This window comes from Chelonia mydas, chromosome 12 (genome assembly GCF_015237465.2).
Source record: "Chelonia mydas isolate rCheMyd1 chromosome 12, rCheMyd1.pri.v2, whole genome shotgun sequence".
Lineage (NCBI taxonomy): Eukaryota > Metazoa > Chordata > Testudines > Cheloniidae > Chelonia > Chelonia mydas.
In genome coordinates, this window is record NC_051252.2 from 2494181 (window position 1) to 2518515 (window position 24335).

The 24335-nt window shown below is 46.6% G+C and overlaps 1 protein-coding gene and 1 long non-coding RNA gene across 4 annotated transcripts; both read left to right on the forward strand.

Annotated features, from left to right (window-relative positions):
- The first annotated feature begins 250 nt into the window (after window positions 1-250).
- On the forward strand, window positions 251-21840 carry LOC122462548. Its single transcript, XR_006285174.1, has 3 exons — window positions 251-262; window positions 6042-6047; window positions 21480-21840. It is a non-coding gene; the product is annotated as an uncharacterized LOC122462548 (long non-coding RNA).
- Window positions 10322-21437, forward strand: CMTR2 (cap methyltransferase 2). 3 transcript variants are annotated; one of them, XM_037877717.2, is made up of 2 exons: window positions 10322-10463; window positions 13052-21437. In XM_037877717.2, exon 2 carries the CDS (start codon window positions 13071-13073, stop codon window positions 15369-15371), a length of 2301 nt encoding a protein of 766 aa, XP_037733645.1. In that variant the 5' UTR covers window positions 10322-10463; window positions 13052-13070; the 3' UTR covers window positions 15372-21437. The 3 variants fall into 3 exon arrangements, with proteins under 3 accessions (XP_037733645.1, XP_043382150.1, XP_037733646.1); XM_043526215.1 differs by lacking the exon at window positions 10322-10463 and adding an exon at window positions 10787-11101; XM_037877718.2 differs by lacking the exon at window positions 10322-10463 and adding an exon at window positions 11910-12110.
- Window positions 21841-24335: the final 2495 nt, after the last annotated feature.

Sequence of the window (24335 nt, forward strand, 5' to 3'; positions counted from 1 at the left end):
CACCACCCTGACCCAGGTACCCTACATGGGGGAGTCTGGGAGTAGACCGGGGGCAGCCGACCCTCGTCTGGCTGCAGCACCGCCAGAGCCAATGTCAGCGTGTTGGGGTCAGGATCCCCAGTGACCCAGCAGCGGGTCTTCTGCCGCTGCTAGGGCCCCAGGCTGGGACGCAGTGGAGTGGGTGGGCCTGTGTCCCCCCTGCCACCCACCCCGCGGGTGGCCGTCTCTCCCGTCCCTGGTCACTCAAAGCCAGGAGCCTGGGGTTTGCTGTTGAACTATTTGCTCAGTCCCCGCCTAAGGGCCTGAGCCTCTGACTGTTTGTTTGCTGCCCGCCCTGACCCAGGGCTGGGGCTTATATTGAACTGCTTGCGGGGCCCTGCCTGAAGGTCTGAGCAATAGCCTGGGTATTCCCCAACCCAGCAGAGAGGGTGTAGCAAGGCGGTGGGTGCCCCAACATCCCGCAGAGGGACAAGCCCCAGACGAGTCCCCTTATGCTGCCTTATGTAAATCCTATTTAAGGGTGGGGAGGAAGGCAAACAGGACTCCTCCTCTTCATGGCCTCTCTGTCCAAGAAGAAAGATTGCAAAAGGGAAGGCAAGGGGGGAATCCAGACTGAGGACAGGGGCACAGGCTGAAAATGAACATAACTGGAACTATTTGTAACCAACTTTTTTAGTTTCAGAGTAACAGCCGTGTTAGTCTGTATTCGCAAAAAGAAAAGGAGTACTTGTGGCACATTAGAGACTAACCAATTTATTTGAGCATGAGCTTTCGTGAGCTACAGCTCACTTGCATCCGATGAAGTGAGCTGTAGCTCACGAAAGCTCATGCTCAAATAAATTGGTTAGTCTCTAAGGTGCCACAAGTACTCCTTTTCTTTTTGCGAACTTTTTTAGTGAAACTAGCTTAGCTTGCATGTTTGATTTCATTTGCTTCGTAATCTGCTTTGTTCTGTTCATTACCCCTTTTTCCACTTAAAATCTGCCTTTTATAGTTAATACAATTTGTTTTGTTTATTATTAAATCCAGTTTCTGTAATTTCTAACTTGGGGGAGGAGGCGAATGTCATAATATATCTTTGGGTCTGCACCCTCAAGGGTGGTGGACATCTGAGTGCAGGAGCAAGTCCCTTAAACTGAGTCTTCCCAGAGCTGATCTGCAGCTGGGTGTGGCCCTGCCTGTGTGTGTGTTAGAGGAGATTTCAGTGGGAGTTACGTGTGATGGGTTGGACCCCTTGGGAAGATACCACTGGGTCTATCTGTTCTGCCAGCATGGGCCCCCTTTCACCTGTCTTGCTGAGCCAGGCTCTTAAAATCTCCTCTAACACACACAGTTGGGAAAGAGCTGCAGTCTGTCCACACTGACAGCTGCAAGCGCACTGGCATGGCCACATTTGCTGCACTTCCAGCGGCATTGGGAGGGGTGTATTGTGGGCAGCTATCCCACAGAGCACCTCTTCCCATTCTGGTGCTGTGGCTTGTGGGAAGGGGGTGGGGAGTGTGGGGCATTCTGGGTCCTGTCCCAAGGCCCCGTGATGCATGGGTTTGCATCCCAGCACTCCCTTTGCTTCTGTCCACATTTGGCACCATCTTTCAACGTTTTTTGTACTGAGCGCTCTGTCTTCCCTTTCGGCCTGCGGGAATGGAGCCCGAACTGCTGAGGAGTATGCTGACGAGTCTCGTCAACGTGTCACGTTTGGCAGTCGATTTATTCCTTAAGATCCAAAGTGACAGTGCGGACTCCGACGATGATGTTAGGGGGCTTATTCCTTCACCCACTTACTTCCCTAGTCCTTCTCGCATGAACAGAGAGCAACAATACCCGAAGTCCAAAGGTGCAAACAATTTGATGTTTATTGGGGTGAACTTCCAGCAAGCATGATTCCAGTTTCCTTCCTTAGTGTCCCCCTTCCCAGCTCTGACACCACAGAGCCTTACCTGTGTCCCTCTTCCCATTGCCCCCCCTTAGCAAAACATGATTCCAATTTCCCCACCCCCATTCACTGTTCCCATTCCCCCCCCCACTTCCTGATTGACTGCAGACAGTAAAGTAAAACTTGAGTTCTGCTTAGCTATACCTTAACCAATCATTTTACTGAAATTTAATTAACCAATGCTAACATATTGTAACATGATTATCTTACCAATTATATCCCACCACCTCAATTGGTTTACACTGAACAAAATTATTTATACAGCAGACAGAAACAATCACAGAACCAGACAGAGATTATACAGACAAACAATACGGAGATGGGGACTACAGTGACAGAACAACAAAGAAATGAGGATTTCACATCCCAGCTATTGATAAGTGAGTTGTTGCCAGACAGGATGCTATCAAACTAAGTTTCCTTTTACATTTTCTAGGCACTTCCCTTTCTCTGGAGGCGATAGGCATTATCAGGACAGGATTGTATCCTAACAGCCCAATAGCACCTTATTTCAATGTGAGTAGGTTGGAATGTGAGGATGTGACCGTTCACGTCCCAGCTTATGGCTGCCTCTGCTGCTTAGCCAAAGGCCTTAGCCTGAGAACAGGGCCTCAGACTGTCACAGTAAGAGAAGGCCCTTACACTGGCAGACAGTGATTTTGATTCTTTCTTTTATATCTCTATAACTAGCTAAGTGATAAGAATACACCTAAATTCTTAGAGTATAGGCCTTTACAGACAGGCCTGAATATCTATATCCTAACAGATGATGTTGACTCACATAAAGCATATGGCACGAGATTGCTTGGGGCATTCACGGACATGCTCACCACAGAGGAATGCCACTTTTGGGCTTGGGAAACAAGCCCTGAGTGGTGGGATCACATCGTCAGGCAAGTCTGGGATGACGAGCAGTGGCTGCAGAACTTTCAGATGAGAAAAGTCACTTTCATGGGACTGTGTGAGGAGCTCGCCCCCACCCTGCGGTGCAAGGACACAAGATTGAGAGCTGCCCTGACGGGAGAGAAGCGGGTGGCTATTGCAATCTGGAAGCCGGCAACTCCAGACAGCTACCGATCGGTCGCTAACCAGTTTGGAGTGGGGAAGTCGACCGCTGGAATCGTGTTGATGCAAGTTTGCAGGGCCATTAATCGCATCCTGCTCAGAAGAACCGTGACTCTGGGTAACGTGCATGACATTGTGGATGGCTCTGCACAAATGGGTTTCCCTAACTGCGGAGGGGCGATGGATGGGACGCATATTCCAACTCTGGCACCAGCCCACCTAGCCTCCGAGTACGTTAATCGGAAGGGCTATTTCTCGATGGTTCTCCAGGCGCTTGTGGATCACCATGGGCGTTTCATTGACATTAACGCAGGCTGGCCCGGAAAGGTGCATGACGCACGCATCTTTCGGAACACTGCCCTGTTCAGAAAGCTGCAAGCTGAGACTTTTTCCCAGACCAGAAGATCACCGTAGGGGAAGTCGAAATGCCCATTGTGATCCTTGGAGACCCCGCTTACCCTTTGATGCCGTGGCTCATGAAACCCTACACAGGGAGCCTTGACAGCAGCAAGGAGCGGTTCAACAACAGGCTGAGCTGGTGCAGAATGACTGTGGAGTGTGCTTTTGGCCGTTTAAAGGGACACTGGTGCTCTCTGTATAGGAAGCTGGACCTGGCCGATAACAGCATCCCGGTGGTTATATCCGTGTGCTGTACCCTCCATAACATTTGTGAAAGATTCACTCAGGCATGGAACTTGGAGGTTCAAGGCCTGGAGGTTAAATTCGAACAGCCAGAGAGCAGGGCTATTAGAGGGGCCCAGCGTGGGACTGCAAGGATTAGGGATGCCTTGAGGGAGCAATTTGTAGCTGAAAGCCAGCAGTAATGTCTGGTGTGGTGCCCTGCACGGGAGTGAAGTGCGGTAGGAATCTGTGTTTGCTATGTATGATACGCTGACTTGCAGTGCCTGTTGCTTTCCTGGGCTAAGGTTTCTTTCTTTTACGTTATGCAAAAATAAAGAATGTTTTCAAAGCCAAAAAATCAATTTATGGAAAAGAAACACAACACCACTGCTTGGGAAACACAAAGGGCAAGGGGGTGGGGTGGGGAACAGTACAATCACAGGTTTGCGTATGTCCTGTCTGGAGTGCTGTGCAATGAGTGCTGCACTTCAGGATAGATATACCGCATGGTGATGGGGGCTGAGTGAAGTGGGTAAAGGTTGTAGTTTTCAGAGCTGGGTGGTGAAGCTACAGGTGTTGGAGGCAGTGGGTGGCAGTAAGAACCCGGATGTTGGGGAAAGTGGTTTGGAGGTGACATGGTGGCACAAGGGAAAGAGTTTTGGGACAAGGGCTGCAGGGGGACAGGGGCTACAGGGGTAGTGCTCCGCCTGCATGGCTATGAGCGCCTGGATCGAGTCCACTTGGCACTCCATGATGCTTATCAGCTGCTCTGTGCTCTGGTGCCAGCGATCCGCATTCTGCTGGCGGACCCTCCTTTCACTCTCCCACCACTCCTGCACTTTTTGAATTTCATTACTTGAATGCTGCATGACTTCATGCAGCATGTCCTCTTTGCTTCTATGTGGCCTCTTCCTGATTCTTTGCAGCCTCTCGGCCGTTGATAACACCCCCATTCCCTGTTCCCATTCCCCCCCCACTTCCTGATTGACTGCAGACTGTATAGTAAAACTTGAATTCTGCTTAGCTATACCTTAACCAATCATTTTACCATGTAAACCAAATCATTTACATTTTACGGCTGAGATCTCAAGGTTGCAGCTGTAAAGGCAAAATGCAACACTTAACACAGGCAGCATTGTTCACACTAGACAGAGCAATGATTCCCCCATACTTAAGGGCAAGCACAGTCTACACAATAGCATAATTTGCCTGTCTCAAAGTGAGCACACACAACCCACCGGAGTCCCAAAGTGGTGAGTAAGCACAGGGTCAAGCGTGACTGATTGTTTCACGGCTGTACTGTCCTCTGGGATTCTGTGCCTTGGGGAGAGCCAACAGCAGCAAGGGGCCCCTATACTGAACCTGTTCCCCACATTTTCCACAGGCATTCCTCCTGGAAGATATTTTGCTGCTGAGGGTGACCAGGGAAGCAAGGGAGGGTCTTCTACTGCAGTGCGGCTTCTGCCCTAGCCCATATGCAACTTGCCTGTGTGCAGCAATGGTCCCCCAGCCCCTCATAGCACAGTGGCGCGGACAAGTTAGCCTGACTGGGTCAGGACCACAGTGGCTCTCCCGAGAAACCTGCACAAGCGCATTGCCCAAGTGCTGGCTGAGACCTTGAAGAGATCACTGAGGCCGATTACCGCGATGCGAGAGAGCACATCAACACCCTATTCCGCATCTAGGTATGCATGCCCTAACCCTCCTCTCCCCAAGAGCCCGCACCAAATAACTTCCTTCCCAAAATAAAAGCCGCTTACTGGGAACCTCCTCTGGTGTTTGTCCTTCCCTAAGCACTCGCCACCATGACTGGCTACCTTCCTCCTGGATTGAGAACAGCTCCTGGGTGCATGCATCTAGGGATTCCAGGGTGTCTTCTTCTGCCGGAGCACCCTCACTCCCGCTTTGCTGCTGCTCCTCCTCCTCCTCCTCCTGCCTTGTTGCACTGGCCTCTGAGGTGTCCATGGTAATACTCGGCATGGAGGTGGGGTGGCCCCAAAGTATCACGTCCAGCTCTCTGTAAAAATGGCGCATCGCGGGGGCAGCACCGGAGCAGCGGTTTGCCTCGCGGGCATTGCGGTAGGCATTCCGCAGCTCCTTCACTTTAACCCTAAACTGCATTGCGTCCTGGTCATGGCCCCTTTCCATCATGTCCCTTGATATCTGCCTGAAGATCGTAATTCCTACAGCTGGAGCGCAGATGGGACTGGACAGCTTCCTCCCCCCAAACACTGATGAGGTCCAGCACCTCGCCATTGCTCCATACTGGGGATCGCCTGGCGCGTGGAGGCATGGTCACCTGGAAAGATTTGCTGAGAGCACTCCACGCCTGGCTGAGCAAACAGGAAGGGATTTTTAAAAATTCCCAGAGAATTTAAAGGGCGGGTCTGACGGTTGGTCACCTGAGGGCAGGGCACTAGAGTTCAAAGTGATGACCAGAGTGGCTAGCACAGGTATTGTGGGACACTTCTGGAGGCCAATCACAGCACAATAACAGACCAGGGTGTCCACGCTGGCACCGTGGTGCTCCAGCGAGGGTGCAGCAAACATTATTCCACTCGCCGAGGTGGAGACCAGCAGCGCTGTAGCCGTGGACACAGAGCGCTTTAACTGCCTTGCCAGTGTGGACGGATAGTGAGCTAGGGCGCCCGGGGCTCCTTTATTGCTCTGTAACTCGCAAGTGTAGCCAAGCCCTGAGGCACAGAGAAGCTATATGACAGCAAATGAGTGGCAGAGTGAAGTGTAGAATCCAGGAGTCTTAATTATCATTCCCCTGCTTTAACCACTAGATAACAATCAATTTCTAGATGCTATCCAAACACTGATGATCCAAGTGGCTTGTAACAAACCACTCCAAGCTTCAGAAAATATTGCATATTGATTTGTACTAAGCAGTCCATCCCTTGGCCAAAGGATCTGACCACTAGGAATCTTGGCTCACCTCAACAAAAAAAAAAAAACAAAAAAAAGAGGAATAATTAAAAACCCATCTTTACTGCCGCTAATGCCAATCTGCAAGCCAAAACTAAGGGAAACCTTTCCCCCAGGTCTCTATGGCAAATCTAATACAAGAAAAGAGAGAAACTCTTCCTTCAGATAGAAATATGTTCATTATATTCTGATTTACAGTAAACCTCATGTGTTAAGAATGAGATAAGGTTTTATTTTGACACTGATATTATTGTACAGAACAAGTACAATCTAATTCATACTATTCTAGGAGAAAATGCTAAAGCAACCAAAGAGCCAATTATACCCTCAGCTACCTGCCTGGTATTATTTTAATTTGCTCAGGCTTCTTCCATTTACCTTAATTGTATATGTAATTGCTTGATTGGGTGATGATTTTGAAACAAACCAATCAAAGGAGAACATGCTTTAATATCTATATCTATCTAGCTCACTTTTATTGGATAATGATCCTTTCTAGAAGGATAGCTTGTGAGTATCTTTTCGTTACTAACTCTATCACAGGGATAAATCTGCTTGTCTGGGAAAAATGTGTCTATTGTGGCTTGGAAATGAACTGTTTCTACCTTCTTCTGTCCAGGGATTTAGGGAGTAAGAGCATGTTGATGTTCTTTCCAGACAGCAGAGTTTCTTGTCCCATATTTTATCAAATTCCATGTAAAATGAAGCCGTTCCATTTGGCTGTCGGTGAATGGCTCCAAAAGAGGTCCTTTTTGTTCACGGTTATAATGTGCAAGGCAAACGATTACAGTAAGAATTCAAGCTCCCAGAACCCACCCTGCTGACCTTTATTTTTGGAACATGAGGGAAGATTTGTTTTTAAATGATTAAATCAGCTATCCTTAATCAATATGGAAATGTCAGGCTTGCTCACTGTTTCGCTCCTAGCAAAACTCTTCCCTAGCTGCATCTGATCTGGGGTTTTTGGTGCTCTGCTACAGCATTTGGTTCACATTGATTCTGTCTTAGGCACCGATAATGCCCTCCCATAGTGAAACCCAGGGGAGGGCTAAAGCCAGGTAGAAAAATCCATTACTTTAAAACCAAGGCGTTTCTGCCAAATTATACAAGGCAGGTGGCTGTTGGGTCCTCATGGAGCTGGCAAAGACCTTGTTTGCCTAACATAGTTTAATGCTGAGCTCTCCAGAGAAATCCCTGTGGCTCTAGGCGGCTTGGCAGAAGCTCAGACCCTCTAGTTCTCTCTCTGCCCACCATGGCAGTTGTTCTGCTGTCTAGCGATCTACTCCAACCATCCCCACTTGTGGATTTGATAAGGCAAAGCAAGTGGTTGTTTAGCTGGGAAGTCCCTGCAGGTTTCCAGGAATACGATGCCACAGACTGTCTGTTCCACAGCTCTGCTCTTTGCTCTCCAAAACACACAGGCCCAGATTCTCAGAGGTACTTAGGCTCCTAATTTCTGTTGAAATCAATGGAAGTTAGAAGCCTAAACCCCTCTGAGACTCTGGGCCTTAAATATTATGGATGGGATCCACAAGCACTGAAGTGCCTACGTCCCGTCTTTAGGTGCCACTGCAACCCCCACAACTCCCATTCGGTTGCTGGCGACCCCATAGGCACCTAAACACCCTCAGCACCCAAGCTTTTTTGCAGTAAAAATTCCCTAGGTATCTGTGTTCCTCCCTCTGCGGATCTGAGCTGCAACCTCACTCTGGGTGCTTAGGCACCTATGTTCCCACCTAAGCTCCAGAGCGAGCAATGGACCAAAGGAAAGATAAGCACTCCTTGGCCTAAATCATGTAAGGGACCCATTCCAGTAGACATGCTCAGAAGCTGCCTAGCTCCATACAAAATAGCCAGAGTGCAGAGGAGAAGAAGACTCCCTTTATAACAGGGGTTGTGACCCCTCAGGGAGTCACAAGGTTTTTTTCATGGGGGGTTGTGAACTATCAGCCTCCACCCCCAAAACCCCTTTTGTTGGTACTTTTGTCGACACTTTTGCCGACAAAATACTTCCAGCCCCGTGAGCAGCGTTTGCTTTGTCGGCAAGAGAGCGCTCCTACCAACAAAGCCACATTCGCACTGCCACTTGCTGCGGCAAAACTTTTGTCTTTCGCGGGGAGGCTTTTTTAAGGACCTGTGAAAGACAAAAGTTTTGTCGACAACTTGGCAGTGAAGACAAGCCCTAAGTCACCACCTCCTCCTGTTCTGCTTTCTTCTCCCCCATCTCCCCCCAGTTCTTTTGTATGGAGTTAGGCATCCTCTAAGCTCACCTATTGGATCAGGCCCTGCCTGGGATGATTCAGTTGGGGTTGCTCCTGCTCTCAGCAGGGGGTTGGATTAGATGGCCTCCTGAGATCTCTTACAACCCTAATCTTCTATGATTCTGTCTGTGATTTAGGCAGAGGAGTGCCTATCTGATGAAGTGGGCTTTAGCCCATGAAAGCTTATGCTCAAATAAATTTGTTAGTCTCTAAGGTGCCACAAGTACTCCTCTTCTATCTTCCCCCAGTTCATGAACTGCTAGCAGAGATAGCCACTTCCTTGCAGCCTAGAATTAGGTGCCAAACTCTGAGCAATCAGTGCAAACTTTCCCTTTAGCACTCCACCAATGTGCCTAGGCCCCCATCTGGAGGAATCGCTTCTGCTTTGTGGCCTGCTCATTCTATGGCCCCCGTTACTTTAATGGTGCCAACTGTTGTGGGGGATTTTCTGATATGCTTTCCTTTCCAGTGGGAACTGGATTGAGTCGACCAAATTCATCTCCCACTGAGCAATTAATGAAAAATTTGCCTGTTTTTACCACTTCGGACTTGATCTGAATAATTAGTGTAAAGGTGAGAGGTGCTATTGGCACCAAAGCTAATTGCATAAACAGCAAGTATGTGTTCACCACACGCGTGTGACAGACCTGCTGACACCTAACTTCCAGTGGGGCATTTGGGGAGGAACTAGGACCATGCTATGTAACGCCAAGGAAATGCACTGGGCTAGGAGAGCTTTCTGAGCAGACAAATAATGAAAGTTCTGCTGAAAGACCAGGGAGAGTTCCCCTACATGGGGAGAGATGGAGCAGCGGGGGGCTCTGGCCTCCAACGCAGTCGGCCCCACAGATGTACGCTGGTGGGGGTGCGTGGGCGGCCTAGCAGGGGTCTTTTTGCCGGGGCAGGCAGAGCACACAGCCGGTGCGGCCTGGCACCACACTGGAGCGGGGGTAGCGAGGGGATGCGACACGCCGGGAAGAGCAGGCTGCGAGGCACGGGGGGTGACTGGTAGAGGGGTGCCGCCTTGGTGGGCTGCTCAGAGGCCTGGGGCGTGTGGGGGGAGAGGCTCCAAGGCCTGGCTGGGCGGGCAGACAGCCCTGGCTGGAGGAGAGGGGCTGTGGGACGGCACGCCGCCGAGCCGCGGGCCAGGCAGGGGGCTCAGGCGCGTGGGTCCGAGGCAGGGGGCTCTGGAGCGCGGGGCTGAGGCGGGAGGGCCGCGGGCTGCGGTGAGGGGGAGGGGTGCCCTTGGACAGGGCCGGGGTCCGTAGCCTGGGAGGGGAGCGGGCGGCGGAGGGGAGCCCCGGGCTGTGGGGCCGGGGTCTGCGGCCTGGAGGGGAGCGGGCGGCGGAGGGGAGCCCTGGGCTGTGGGGCCGGGGTCTGCGGCCTGGAGGGGAGCGGGCGGCGGAGGGGAGCCCCGGGCTGTGGGGCCGGGGCGGGAAGCCGGGAGTGGCCCTGGGCTGCGGGGCCGCGCCTCGGGGCGGGGCGGCGGGGGCGGGGCCGAGTCACGCTGCGGCCGAGGCGAACGTCCCCGGAGTCTCCAGGCCCCGCCCCTGCGGGACAAACCCCCCCCCCCCGCCGCCCCTTCCCGGCGGCCCCGCCCCGCGGCCTGGCGCGGGCTCGCGTCTCTCCGAAGGCCGCGGCCGCCGGCCCGGGTAAGGAGGGCGGGCGGGCGGAGCGGGGCCGCGCCGGGCTCGGGCGGGCCCCACCGGGCGCAGCGCGGCTCCTCGGGCCCCCGCCCCGCGCCGCGCCGAGCCGAGCCGAGCGAGCGGAGCCCCCGGCGGCGCGGGCCGCGGTCGCGCCTTTGGGCTGCCCCCGGGCGGGGCGCGGGCGCCTCGGCGCGGGCCGCGAAGTAGCGCCCGTGGGCAGCCCTGAGCCCGGCTCTGCCGACACGTGCCGGGGCCCCGCTAGCTGCCGCCGCTCAGAGATTTGAGACTCTTACGGGTCGTTTCCGGAAACCGTCTGCGCCCCCCCCGGCCCCCCCCAGCCGCTCACCGCAGCGACGGACGCGGGTGCTGAGGAGCCGGGTCCGCCCCTCCCGCCTTCCGTCCTGCCCCGGGCCTGCCTTCCCGGCTGGCTGATTCCGCCTCTGCAGCCACCCTGTTTGTTCTGGGTTTTAAAACTACTGTGCGGGTGATTCATGTGCTGAGATCTTGTCCCTGCCGGCCTGACCCGTCGCTGCCCCGCCAGGAGCGGTTTGTTTGGTCGTGGGGTCACGGGGAGAGGCTAGCCCTGTTGTCTTTCATGCTGCCCCTGTCGCTGGGGCAGCCAAGTCTCTGAGCGCTCCCATGAGGTAGGCAGGTGTTATCCCCATTTTACAGACGGTGAAACCAAGGCACAGAGGATGTGTCTACGTTGCACCTGGGAGCAAAGCTCCCAGCCTGGTTAGACACACTTGTGCTAGTGGGGCTTGAGCTAGCGCAGGAAAAATGGCAGTGTGGATGTTGTGGCTTCAGGAGCAACCCAAGGGTGGACCCAGGGAGTCAGCGGCTTTCAAGCCTATCCATGTCCACATTGCTATTTTTAGCATACTTGCTAGCCCCAGTCTTTCTACCTGGACTGTGAGGCTCTCTCTCAGCTGTAGTGTAGACATCCCCTCTTTGGCTGTGTCTGCACTGGAGCTGGAGTACGTCCCTAGGGTTTCAGACAGGATTGTACGGGAGTGACTAGCCTGTCCTGGTGCCTGTGCAGCTGCGGCTCTGCTGTGACTTTTAGTGTGCTAACTTGATCAAAGCTAATGCCAGTATGTCTTCCTGAGCTGGAAATTACTCCTCCTGCTACCATCACAGGAGGTCTGTGGTGGGCTGTAAAACAAGTCCACACTGAACCTTTTTTGCTTGATTTCCAGTAAACCCAGTGCCTTAACTGCAAAATCATGCTACGTCTTTCCCAGGAAGAAGTATTTCTGTTTTTGTTTTAAAGCAGCTCCCTATTAATTTCATTGGGTGACCCCTAATTCTTGTGTTGTGTGAAGGGGTAAATAACACTTCCCTATTCACTTTCTCCACACCGTTCTTGATTTTGTAGACCTCTATCTTATCCCCTCTTAGTTGTCTCTTTTATAAGATGAACAGTACCTGTCTTTTTAATCTCTTCTCATATGGAAGCTGTTCCGTACCCCTTTATAATTTTTGTTGCTCTTCTCTGTACTACTTCCAATTCGAAATACATCTTTTTTGGGATGGGGGCCACCAGAACTGACTACCACTTTTAAAGTGTGGGATTGGTATGAGTGTGGGTGGTCGTAAAAGAGGACACTCTCTCTCAATTTGTGAAATCAAAGTCTGAAGTCTGGATAACAAGTGAGTTTGTTAAGAAATTAAACAACAAGCTTGCTTTTATGTCATGAGGGTGAAGTCTCTAGCTTCCATCTTTTGTGTTAGCCAGATGTGTTGGCCAAAATTCTTGTTTTGGATAGTTACAATTTGCCTCTCTGTATTCCTTTCAATTGCAATATAGCATTTTTCACTGCTTTTCCTAAACCTGTTCTGTGGAGTTAAACTGCTGCATTTTTTTGTGGTGGGTGAAATGATATGCAGAACTAGAGCGGATCTCTTGGCTCCCAAACTGCTGGTCATTTTGCTTAAATAATGCTTCTTGAGTTAAAATGTTGGCTCTGAACTGAGAACCCAACTGTTGCCCTGCAGAGTCAGAACTGTCTCTTAAAGTTCTGTGGTGCGTGCAGTAGCAGCTTGGTTCCTTCCCGCTATTGTTCCAGCCTTTCTTTTGCTCTTTTCCCCCCCATTCCCCACACCAATTCTCCCATATCTCTCCAAAATGTTACCTTTCTCTATTAGTTGGATAACTTTTACTAGTTAATTAGCACTTGGGGAATTTAAGGCATATCTATTTTCCGTCTAAATGTATTGGGTCAAAATGGAGGTCTCACTCCAAAGCAGCACTAGAATCATAGAATATCAGGGTTGGAAGGGACCTCAGGAGGTCATCTAGTCCAACCCCCTGCTCAAAGCAGGACCAATCCCCAACTAAATCATCCCATTACTACTTGAGTAACTCTTTATTTCACTCTTAAAATATCTCAGTAAAGTATTTTTACCTTCTCATTCTGGAACACACACTCTAAAACCAAACAAGTTGAAATAGCTAACTTTTTCTTAAACTTTACAAATGTATTATCTGTTTAGTTTTTTTTTAACTTATTCAGTGTTTTCTTATGGTTGGGAAGGTGTCATTGGTTCGGTTCATGTAACCCCCTTATCTTTTCTTTGTTTCCCCTCTCCAGATTGTGGGTTAGTCCAAGAATGAACAAATATACGAAGCCTTATGGTGAGCAGACCACAAATCTTGAAAAATTCAGCCCCGTGATTCTTGCTGAAATTGAGGAGCTCTTTGAGAAGAAGTTCTCATATACAAAACCATCGAATAGTGAATGGCAGCTGCCAGATTCCAGTGATGTGTTTACCTGCAATCACAAAGAATTCAATACACTCCTTGCTCTGAAGGACTCCATGAATGAAGTAAAAAACCAACTAAGTGATAAGAAATTGGATGCATGGCATCAGCACACTTCCTTCACCAACAAAGCAGGGATAATCATTCCTCATGTGAAGAAATCTGTGAATGCTGAGCTGTGTACCCAGGCTTGGTGCAAATTCCATGAGATTTTGTGCAGTTTTCCCCTTCTCCCGAAAGAAGCTGTTCAGAATGGAGAACTCTGTTCTGTCCATCTCTGTGAAGCACCTGGTGCTTTTATAGCCAGTCTCAATCATTACTTAAAATCCCATCACATTCCCTGCGATTGGAACTGGGTAGCCAATACCCTAAACCCATATCATGAAGCAAATGACACCCTTGTGATGATTATGGATGACCGACTTATTGCAAATACCTTGCCATGGTGGTATTTTGGCCCAGATAATACTGGGGATGTGATGACCTTGAAGCATCTGACTGGACTTCAGCACTTCATTAGTAATATGACCACTGTTCACTTGGTAACTGCTGATGGGAGTTTTGATTGCCAAGGAAACCCAGGTGAACAAGAAGCGCTTGTCTCACCGCTACATTACTGTGAAGCAGTTACTGCTTTAATGACCCTTGGCAATGGTGGCTCCTTTGTTTTGAAGATGTTCACTTTGTTTGAACATTGTTCGGCCAATCTGCTTTTTCTGCTAAATTGTTCTTTCGAGGAGGTCCATGTCTTTAAACCTGCCACTAGCAAAGCTGGGAACTCTGAAGTCTATGTAGTTTGTCTTCATTACATGGGCAGAGAGGCCATCCATCCTGTGCTGTCCAAGATGATGCAGAACTTTGGAACAGAAATTGTTAACAAGGCACTCTTTCCACAACATGTGATTCCAGAATCTTTTCTTAAAATACATGAAGAGTGCTGTGCATTCTTTCACAAGTACCAAATAGAGACTATATCTGAGAACATCCGACTCTTTGAGTGCATTGGGGAAACAGAACAAGAAAAGCTGAACAACTTAAGGGACTGTGCAGTGGAATTTTTCATGCAAAGATTCCACCTGAAACACATTACAAGAAATAACTGGCTAGTGAAGAAATCTCATGTAGGCTGCAGCATGAACGCAAAATGGTTTGGACAGAGGAACAGATATTTTAGTACATACAATGAAAGAAAGATGCTGGAATCCCTGACATGGGAAGATAAGGTGGCCAAAGGCTATCTTAATCATTGGGCTGAAGAGCACACTTTAAGTAATGCTGGGAAAAGCTGCATTTTGGAAGGGTCATCCCGTAACCTTGAATGTAATTTATGGTACATCCTGGAGGGAAGGAGGCTGCCAAGAGTAAAATGCTCTCCATTCTGTGATGATGATGTCTTGAAGAATCTCAATGAAGCCATCAAAGAATCATTAGTAGGCAGACTAAAAACTATTTCCTTTTCCAGACAAACACAGCACCCATGTCATTCTTGCAGTGTTCTTACTGAGGCACTGATACTATCTGAGTTGTCTAGCCTTACCAAGTACCATCAGAAAGTACCAAATGAAGGACACAGTGACCAAATCAAGTGTCTCGTTGTGGGCTTTCCGTCTCTTTGTGACATCAAAACTCAGTCCAACGTGGAAGTTAGGCTCCTGGAGTCAGCCGCACTCTTGACTTTCAGCTGTTCTTTGCTTCATGATGGAGAGCCAAAATATCAGCAGCATCTTTTGGACTGCATTCTGCGTGCGGTTAGTCAACTTCAACTGGGAGATGCTTTGATTCTGCCTGTTCTTTCTTGTTTTACACGCTTCACAGCTGGCCTGATTTTTGTACTGCATGGCTGTTTCAGCTGCATCACATTTGCTTGCCCCATAGCCTCTGAACCTTTAGGGACCACTGCTGTTCTGTTGTGTATTGGCTATCAGGGTCTTCCAAATCCAGTTGTTGAGTACTTGCAGGATCTGAATAAACTAATGAGCTCTTTGCTCAACTCAGACTCTCCCCAGCAGGTTTTGCAGTTTGTCCCTATGGAGATGCTTTTGAAAGGCGTGCTGCTTGAGTTCTTATGGGATTTGAATACTGCCATTGCAAAGAGGCAGCTCCATTTGATTGTACAAGTTGAGCAGCAGCAAATGTCATGTAATCTTTAATTTTAGTGATTCTAGAATCGAATTGGTAGATGTTTCAAAAGATTCAATTCACTGGCTGTTTAAAGTTCTTAAAGTTTTTTTATTTTTCTTTTGCTAGTGTGAATATCACTTCATTTTAAAACAGTGGGGATTATTTTAATGTTGGTATCCAATTTTGGATCGCCAGTTCTACAGTGCTGCCTTATGGCATTAGGTGTTGCCATACAATCCTGTAAGCATGGGGTTTATTCTACATGGTGGGGAAATTAAGGCAAAATGAAGGACTGAAATTCTGGAGAAAGGGGAGTTGTTCTAGGTAATGCCTTAGTGCAATCTTGTCTTCCCTCCACGTAGGCATAACCTCACAATGACTATATTTCTGTGATGAGATCTGACTGGAGCTTAATTGATGCCACTGCTGATCAGCCAGTAGAGGCTGCTAGTTGTATCCCTTTCATACTGTCTCACACTGTGAATTTGAGAGCTCTGGGGACCCAAATGTGGTATTCAAACTTGGTAGCTGATAGCATTTCCATGCTAGCTAATCTTCCCTTTTGATTAAAGAGAGGCTGGCTATGCTGTTGCCTGCAGAAAGAATTGAAATCCTTTAAAAATATCTCTAGAGTTGCTGAATACACCACGGTTTTCTGAAGCAAATATTATATTTATCTCAAATTTAATTTTATAAGCTGTTGCCTTAGCAGATCTGAAGCCATGCTGGCAAAGGCCTCAGTTTTTCAAGTTACTGACTTGTGATTTGGATGTCTCAATTTTTGTTGCCCAACTTTAGGCATTAAAGAAGGTTGACTTTTCAGAGTTCAGGTCTTCACCATTCTCTGAAAATTTAGCCCCCCTTAAAAAGGTATTTCAAGTTGGGCACATGCTGGCAGCCGCTAGAATGCTAAGTGATGCCATTTATAACATACCACCATGTAGAGCCAAGGTCAGATGTAAAGCACAAGGGAGACTGGTTTTCTTAGCAGGAATTTTGTGATTGCAGAATCCCAAGTTACAAATCCTTGCTTTTTCAGCAGTGTATAGGAGGGAATCAAGACTTCTGGGATCTATTCCCATCTATGAAATAGACTTGCTGTGTGGCCTTCAACAAGTCACGTCACCTCCCTATGCCTCCATTTTCCCATCAGCATAATACTGTTTGAGTCTCCAAAGTGCTGAGGATTCATTCATAAAGATTTTGAGAACGTTGGGTGAAAGAGAGAACTGCCTATTGTTGTCTACTATGGTAGCTGTCAGCAGGTGACCCACAACTACTGATTTTAATTAGAAATGTTATCAAGTGCAGTTTAGAAGCAGCAAATAGTATATCTCACTGTGTGACAGTTGGAAGCATGGAACTGAGAAAAGTGAATGAAACTCGTTGGAGGGGGAAAAAAAGTATGTTACTTGATTTGATCCTTTTAGGAGTAAAATGAAAGAGAAAATGAGTAATTGACACTACTGTCCCTTAAGAAAAATCAGATTTTACTTTTTCATATTGCTCCTTTAAGATCTCATTTTGATATCTAATTCATTTTCTTTAAAACTTCGTTTCCAAGATTCTAATTTACATAGAAGACCTACTCAGAGAGAGAAATGGTATTTGAAGGGGAAACTTATGGATTTAATGTTGGTATAAAAATTACGTAAATGAGTGCATGTGAGAGAAAGGGGTTAGTAAAAGAAAAGACAGCCTCCTGATTAATTACCAGTCACCTGTGGAAATACTTTTAATTACATGAGGAAGGAGCTTGAAGGATATTTGATTATCAGTGGGGATTAAAAGCACTGTTGAAAAACTCTCTTGTCTGGTGGTGCTGCACACTTAGTAGCCTTTCTTGTCACTTTGGTAGGGGTGGAGTGTAATCCAACATTTTGTTTTGCTTTTTGTTTACTGGGTTTGAGTTGGTAGCTTAAGTCTAACTACTTTTATAACATTCTATACAGACTTTGCTTTCTGAAACTGCGCAGAAGTGGATCTGTTTGGCTCCTGCTTCCCCCAAACTTCTCAAATTGGTCACTGTTCATTTTAACTTACTTTAAATTAACTTCCTGTAGTTGCTCTGTGGAGATGAAGAGAGCCTTGCCTCCTGTCAATCACAGGCAAGCAAAACAGTTCAGCAGATGCTGGGGGGATCAAGAGACTAAGGCAGCAAAAGCTTCTCCAGTAAGTGATTCTGAAAGCTTAAGAAACTTTTTAAGAGGACCCGAGGGGCCAAAAAGGAGGCAACATTGAGGAACAAAGGAAAATGAAGGGGAATGGAAGGAACAGAAGACCTATAATGTGAGAAAGAAAAGGGGGGGGGGGAGGATATATGAGGGGGATAATGGATCTGAGAGGACAGCGTGATTAAAAACCTCAGGTACAGTACCATAAATTCAGTATTCACAAATGATCCTTCTGTTTCCCTGTATTTGGGAGAATGAGCAAAATTAGAAGTATCGCCATCCATCAAAAAGCAGTGTTCCCTCTCCCTCTCCCCTTTGTAATTGTGGGATTACAGAAGGTTACCTTAACCTGTTTGTATCCTGCTCTAGCCAACCCATATGGGAAATCACCTCTTTTGAAGCAGGAGCACATACCTATGTATCTGGAAGTATTGTAAATGTATGTTTACATTGTCACAATCTATATTTTGGAGTACTAAAAAGTCAAAAGGTCCCCCATATAGTTGGTCAACTGAAATCTAGACATCAGTTCTTTCTGAGCTTAACGGGACATCTGTAACTTTAGATGACTTCTGTCTGATTTTTTTTTTTAAACCTACTGTTGCTACAAATCCCAGAGATGACAATACCTGTAGGACAAATACAAAAACTTTTTCTCTATTTTTTTTCCAATTGTCTGCTGTGTATCTTTGCCAGCACTCTGTCAGTTTCACTGTTTTCCCTCTGCCATCGGTCAGTATTCCCCATTTGTATGGGCCTTTCACATAGCAATGGTGGAAGATGGGCTTTTTTTTTCTTTAATGAAATGTGGTTGTAAAGCCACAAAAATTGACAGGAAGACTCTGAGGCAGATGTACTTCATGAAAGCACCTTTAACTCTCTGGAATTGACTAGACTTCACATTGACAAGGTCCCTTGAGGTGCCTCACTTCTTCCATACTTTCTGAAAGCCATCTTTCCAGTATCCAGAAATTAAAAACAGGAGGCGTAACTTGACTTGGGCCTGATTTTCAGGAGAGTTTAGCAGCCAATGTACTTCCAAAGTGCTTCTCATGAAAATCTGATTGCCACCTCCCAGAGGAGAGACATAGGGGGAGGATGTCTTAGAGATCGTTTTATGGGGTGAAATCCTGGCCCCATTGAAGTCAGTGGGAATTTTTCATTGACTTCAGTGGGGCCAGGATTTCACCCCTGGAGTCTCAGGGTGCTGGGTTTTGTTCCACATTCTCCTGGCAGAGTGATCCATAAGGCTCGCTTTCAAATATGGAGGATTCCAAGGATGTTGGCACAAGGGCTTTGTGACTCCTCCCTACTCATGGAGCCTGTGTGTTCTCCACCCTCTCCCTGGCACAGAAATCCTGTGGTCACAGGTGCCCCCTTGGATCCTTCCTTAATGGGGGATTCTTCATGGTGGAGGGGGTCTCTGTGAGAGTCCCACTCTGCGTTTTGTTTTTAAAATAAAATCACTGAAGTCTAATCAAAGTTAGTTAGGACTGTTGCTTTGTCCTTTTATTGTGAATGTTGTGGGTTGATTGTGTCTTAAAGACCAAAGACTCCTCAAAAAACCAGTAACGTTTACGTGTTTCCATTGTGCCTTTTGTGGGAGTCATAAGAAAGAGAGGGAAGAATGTATTAACCTTTTTGGAGAGAGATGAATTGAAGAGTCTCTGATGCAGTTAAATTCATTTGCCAAGTCTTATGTTTGACATAGAATGAGGCCTGATTAAATATCTGTCTTAGCTTTCTTTTTTTTTTTTTTAAACAACTGGCAAGTTTATTTTTTCTGCCTCCTACCATTTGAAAAGGAACTGGATGTTGGTCTTAGTGTTTTAGAAGCTACAAGTTACACGCAATGAAAGGGAGGGGAGGGAGCAAGTCATTGATCAAGCTATATAATGTACAGAGATGATAAATACAGATGAGTTATGAGAATGTGAGATGGATTTGGTTTATTTGGCAGCCTTACTGTTTCAGATTTTCAATTATGAGTTCATAGCTAGGCCCTAGTGATTGTTAGATGAAAGGACTGTCTCTGGTTTAATTTGTAAAGATTTTGTACTTGATTTGGCTCCTGCCTAAGAGCCATTTGACTATTGATTTCAAAAAGTTACACTGATTTAGAATAAGTGAAATTTGAATCAAATATCTACCCAATGAAAGGATTCTTTAGTTGAGTGCATTAAGGTTTGGAGACTTGCCATTTTTTATTTGTATTGTAAATTATGGTATATGTGTGTGTGTGTGTGTGTGTGTGTGTGTACACACACGCATGCATATTCAAATGAGGTATATAAAAAGCCTGCTGGTTTTCTAATTTGATTTCTATAAGGCATAATGAGATTTACTGTATGAAATCTTGTCCTTTGCTAAAATTATACTAATTGCTGTCTATTCAACTTAAATTAAGTTAGATCAGTCAAATTACTAGTAGAATAAGTAGACTGTGGTAGAATTACTGGATATTAGAAAAGCAATTTGGGACTTTGGTATAAGCTATCTGAATAGCTTATGCAGTAGGAACAGAAAAGTCTTATGTTCTGGTTGTTAAGATGAGATCTTGAGCTAGGGTGTGGAATATTCTTAAATATTGATTCATTGGGATGCACAGTGTGACCATAACACTCTAGCCTATGGGGCAGAAAGTCTTTCTTTATCTTATTCTGTAACATTTCTTTTGAGATTTTAGTCCTTGAACTTGGGAATAATTTTCAGTACATTATTTTGGAAAAATAAACTTAGCATAATGTTTTTCTCTTGCTGTTTGTATCTGGGTGCCACTAAAATATGTCAGCGTGGCTATTCGTGTAGGCTGACAAATTGTGGGGGGCACTTGTTTTCTGGACACGACAGCTTCCCAAATTTTATGCTTGTGCATGGAAAGTAATGTGTTTTGTTCTTTTACAATGGGCATATGAAATATCATTAGTTTTTGTTTTTCTCCTAATAGCTTCAATCACTGGTGTAAAGGTTGGGTGAAAAGATTTTTTTTTTTTGTGCCTGGATTGCTAAAGTGTCATGATGATATTACAAGACTGAGATATAAGGGAAGCCATTTTCATGGTTTTCTTGCTGAAAACTTGGTTTGCTTTCTTCCTTTTAAACTTCAGCTCAGCTGGCAAAAAGTATTAACTGGACAGGATGAAATAAACATATAGGCCCAAACGGAGTTGCATCTATTTATGTCAGAAGTGAATTCAGCCCATGATTGCTTATCAGTAACGGTTTATTATACAATAATTTGGATTGCTGTGTAATTCTCTTCCAGTTACACAAATGTTGGCAATTCTGAAATTTATTCTGAGCTTTAAAAGTATATCAACTTTGTGTGGAAATTCTGAATGGTTAGAGACAACTGGCTTGTAACAAAGCATAATTTGCTGTTACAATTACTGTCTAGCTAAGCCGTCTTTCTGTCCATCTGTACAGGCTGATTAAACTTGCTCACTGGGCCACCGTCTAGTAGATTTGCCCAACCTTGCTTGATAAAGATTCCTTGAGAGGTAGGCTCGGTGGGATTTACTGCCTTGAGAGACCATTTTGTGCATGTGTTAGTTAATGCTGCTGAGATTTGCAATCCTACATCAGATTGGAAGGGTTTGCTTTATAACTAAGTGGATGTTTGTTTTGTTTGGAGGTGGAGTATTTATGGATTTAAAGATTAAAGAATGCTGGCTGAAGCTGGCTACTATATTTCTCTGTTGACCTCTGTAAATGTATGCATGTAAAATGTGGGTTTTTTGTTTTTTTAAATTATTTTAAAGGGGGGGGATGAAACTTGTGTTTGGAAATAAAATTTTATTTTTCTCTGACCATTCATTTCTCTGTTTAGAGTCCTATCTATATATGAAACTGAAAAAATAAACAACTGAGTAGCAGACTAGGGAGTCATAAAAATATTTAATAAAAATGTTTTGATGCTTATTTATTTTCAGTTACTTGAGTCATTTGTTTTCCTTTCCCCAGCTAGGCTTGCCAACTTTGGTTGAACGAATTCCTGGAGATTTCATCATGACATAATCTTTAATTAAAGATTAATCTTTAATTCCTGGAGAGTCCAGGACAATCCTGGAGGGTGGGCAACCCTATCCCCAGCCTGCCAATCTCATCTGTCTCCAGGCATGTGGACTATGTTCATCACAATGGTATCTGAGCATCCTGGTTAATGGTGGCCATTCAGTACACTTCTGGTCTTTAACTTTCACTTTTCATTTTACCTTTGTAGCTCACCATTAAGAAACAAGTAACCTTCAGATGCAGACATGGGCAGAACTGTGTGTTGGGTGCCTGACTAGAACCCAGTTTCTTATGCCTCGCTTAATAGTTGTACTTGTGGCACCGTAGAGACTAACATTTATTTGAGCATAAGCTTTCGTGAGCTACAGCTCACTTCTCATGAAAGCTTATGCTTAAATAAATTTGTTAGTCTCTACGGTGCCACAAATACTCCTTTTTAATCCAAGAAAGGTGACAGCTAGAAAGTTGAAGCAGGTGCTTGAGAGAGCCTGGAGGAGGAATACAGCTGCAGCTACCCTGTGCCTGACAGTCGGATTTACACATTACATATGAAGTATATACAGTAACTGGGCATAACAGTAGAAAGCTGGCTCCTTGCGTATTCTCGCTCTCAAAGCAGAATTAAATTCTTAAGCCATAAGGAACAAATCCTGACTGTATCTAATTTTTCCCCCACAATATTAGAAATACACGATCTTAAATATCCATCCAAAATTATTTACAAAATGGAATATTACAAAATTATGGGTAAGTACTTTTGATGTATTGACAACACAGTGTGATGTAGGCTGTGGACCTTGGATCCAATAGCAGTAAGCTTTTTAAGCTAGGTCTACACTAGCCCTTTTGTTCGTATAACTTATGTCACGCAAGGGTGTGAGAAAACACCCCCCTGAGCAACATAAGATACGCTGACAGAAGCGCCAGTATGGGACAGTGCTGTCAGTGAGAGATGCTCTCCCGCCAACCCAGCTACTGCCGCTCACTGGGCATGGTTTAATGACGTTGACGGGAGAGCTCAGTGGCGCAGCGGCATAGGTACCGCTGTGCTGCTGTAAGCGCTCTGGTGTAGACATGGCCTTAGCAATATCGGAGGTGGATCCATAGGCATAAACTGACCATAGTGTGGCAAAGCCTCAGGCCAAGCCCAGTCCAACTTGCTGGGAGTAGTGGGGACACGATGCATAGGAATCCTTCCCTACAGGGTATGCAGAGAAGCAACAGAACCGCTCCGTGGGTTGCTAGTCTTGTGTGCTTTTACCCTACACCAGTGTTTCACAAACTTGCTCCACCGCTTGTGTGGCGAAAGCCCCTGGTCGGCCGGGCCGCTTTGTTTCCCTGCCACATCTGCAGGTTCGGCCAATCGCACAGGGGAGACCAGTGTTTCTAAAATTGGGGGTCCTGACCCAAAAGGGAGCTGGGGGGGGGTATCACAAGGTTATTTGGGGGGGAGGGTCACGGTATTGCCACCCTTATTTCTGTGCTGCCTTCAGAGCTGGGCAACTGGAGAGCAGTGGCTGGTGGCCGGGCACCCAGCTGTGAAGGCAGCGCCCCACCAGCACAGAAGGGTGGCAATACCATACCATAAAAACAATGAGGAGTCCAGTGGCACCTTAAAGTCTGACAGATTTGTTATCTTTATACCATCCCATGCCACTCTTACTTCACTGCTGCCTTCAGAGCTGGGTGGACAGAGTGACGGCTGCTGACTGGGCTCAGCTCTGCAGGCAGCAGCGCGGAAGACAGGCCGGCAATACCATGCCAGGCCATCCTTACCTCTGCTCTGCTGGCGGTGGTGGTTCTGCCTCCAGAGCTGGGCTCCCAGCCAGCAGCCACCGCTCTCCACCTGCCAGCAGCAGCGCAGAAGCAAGGGTAGCATAACCTTGAGGACACCTGCCCCAAACTCCGTTTTGGGTCAGGACCCTACAATTACAACTCTGAAATTTCAGACTGAAATAGCTGAAATCATGTAATTTACTAATTTTTAAAATCCTAGGACCACGAAATTGACCAAAATGGACTGTGAATTTGGGAGGGCCCTATGCATCATGCATAGCAGTACACCCTGCATGTTCCCCAAATCCTTCCTCAGCTCTACAACTGAAACAGTTCCACTGGAATGGATTCCTCCATAGGTTTGGAGGCAGGATTTACCCCCAAAAATGGGGCCATGCAGACAGGGTTCCCTCCAGCAGGTACAAGACTCGTTTTCCTCTTCCACACACACAGCTCCAAGTCTCACTCCTGAGCCGCAATATTTCTGCTCCTCCAGACTGGCACTGAGCAGATTGCCATCTCTGTGAAAGAGCTGTGCCACTTGGGCAAATGTCCATTGGGAACTCTGCCAAGACCAAACTCATTTTAGTTATAACCCACAACAGATTTTCATTACATCTCAACTTAACAGTTAAAAACATTCTGCTTGTCAGCTCATGGGACTGTCAACCCATGTATGAAGCAGAAAGAATGTCAAATCTTCAGTACTCTCCAGACTTAAATTAAACTTCACCACCTTAGTGCACCCCCACTAGCTAGTCTGAGATTATTAACTCATTGCCAGTACCGGTGTATGAAAACAGGGAACATTACAGCTAGGAAGCTAGGTGCAACCCGAATGAGACTTTTCATTTATCGAGTAAAGCATTCACCCATTTTTATTTCTTAGCAAGGCAGATTATTTAAAAAAAAATAAATCAATGTATTCATAGCTGAAGCCAGAAGTTATTTAGATCAATTTCTTCACTTGATTTAGACCAATTAGTTAATGAGTCAATCCTCATTTAATAATGTGGTCTGAAGATGTAT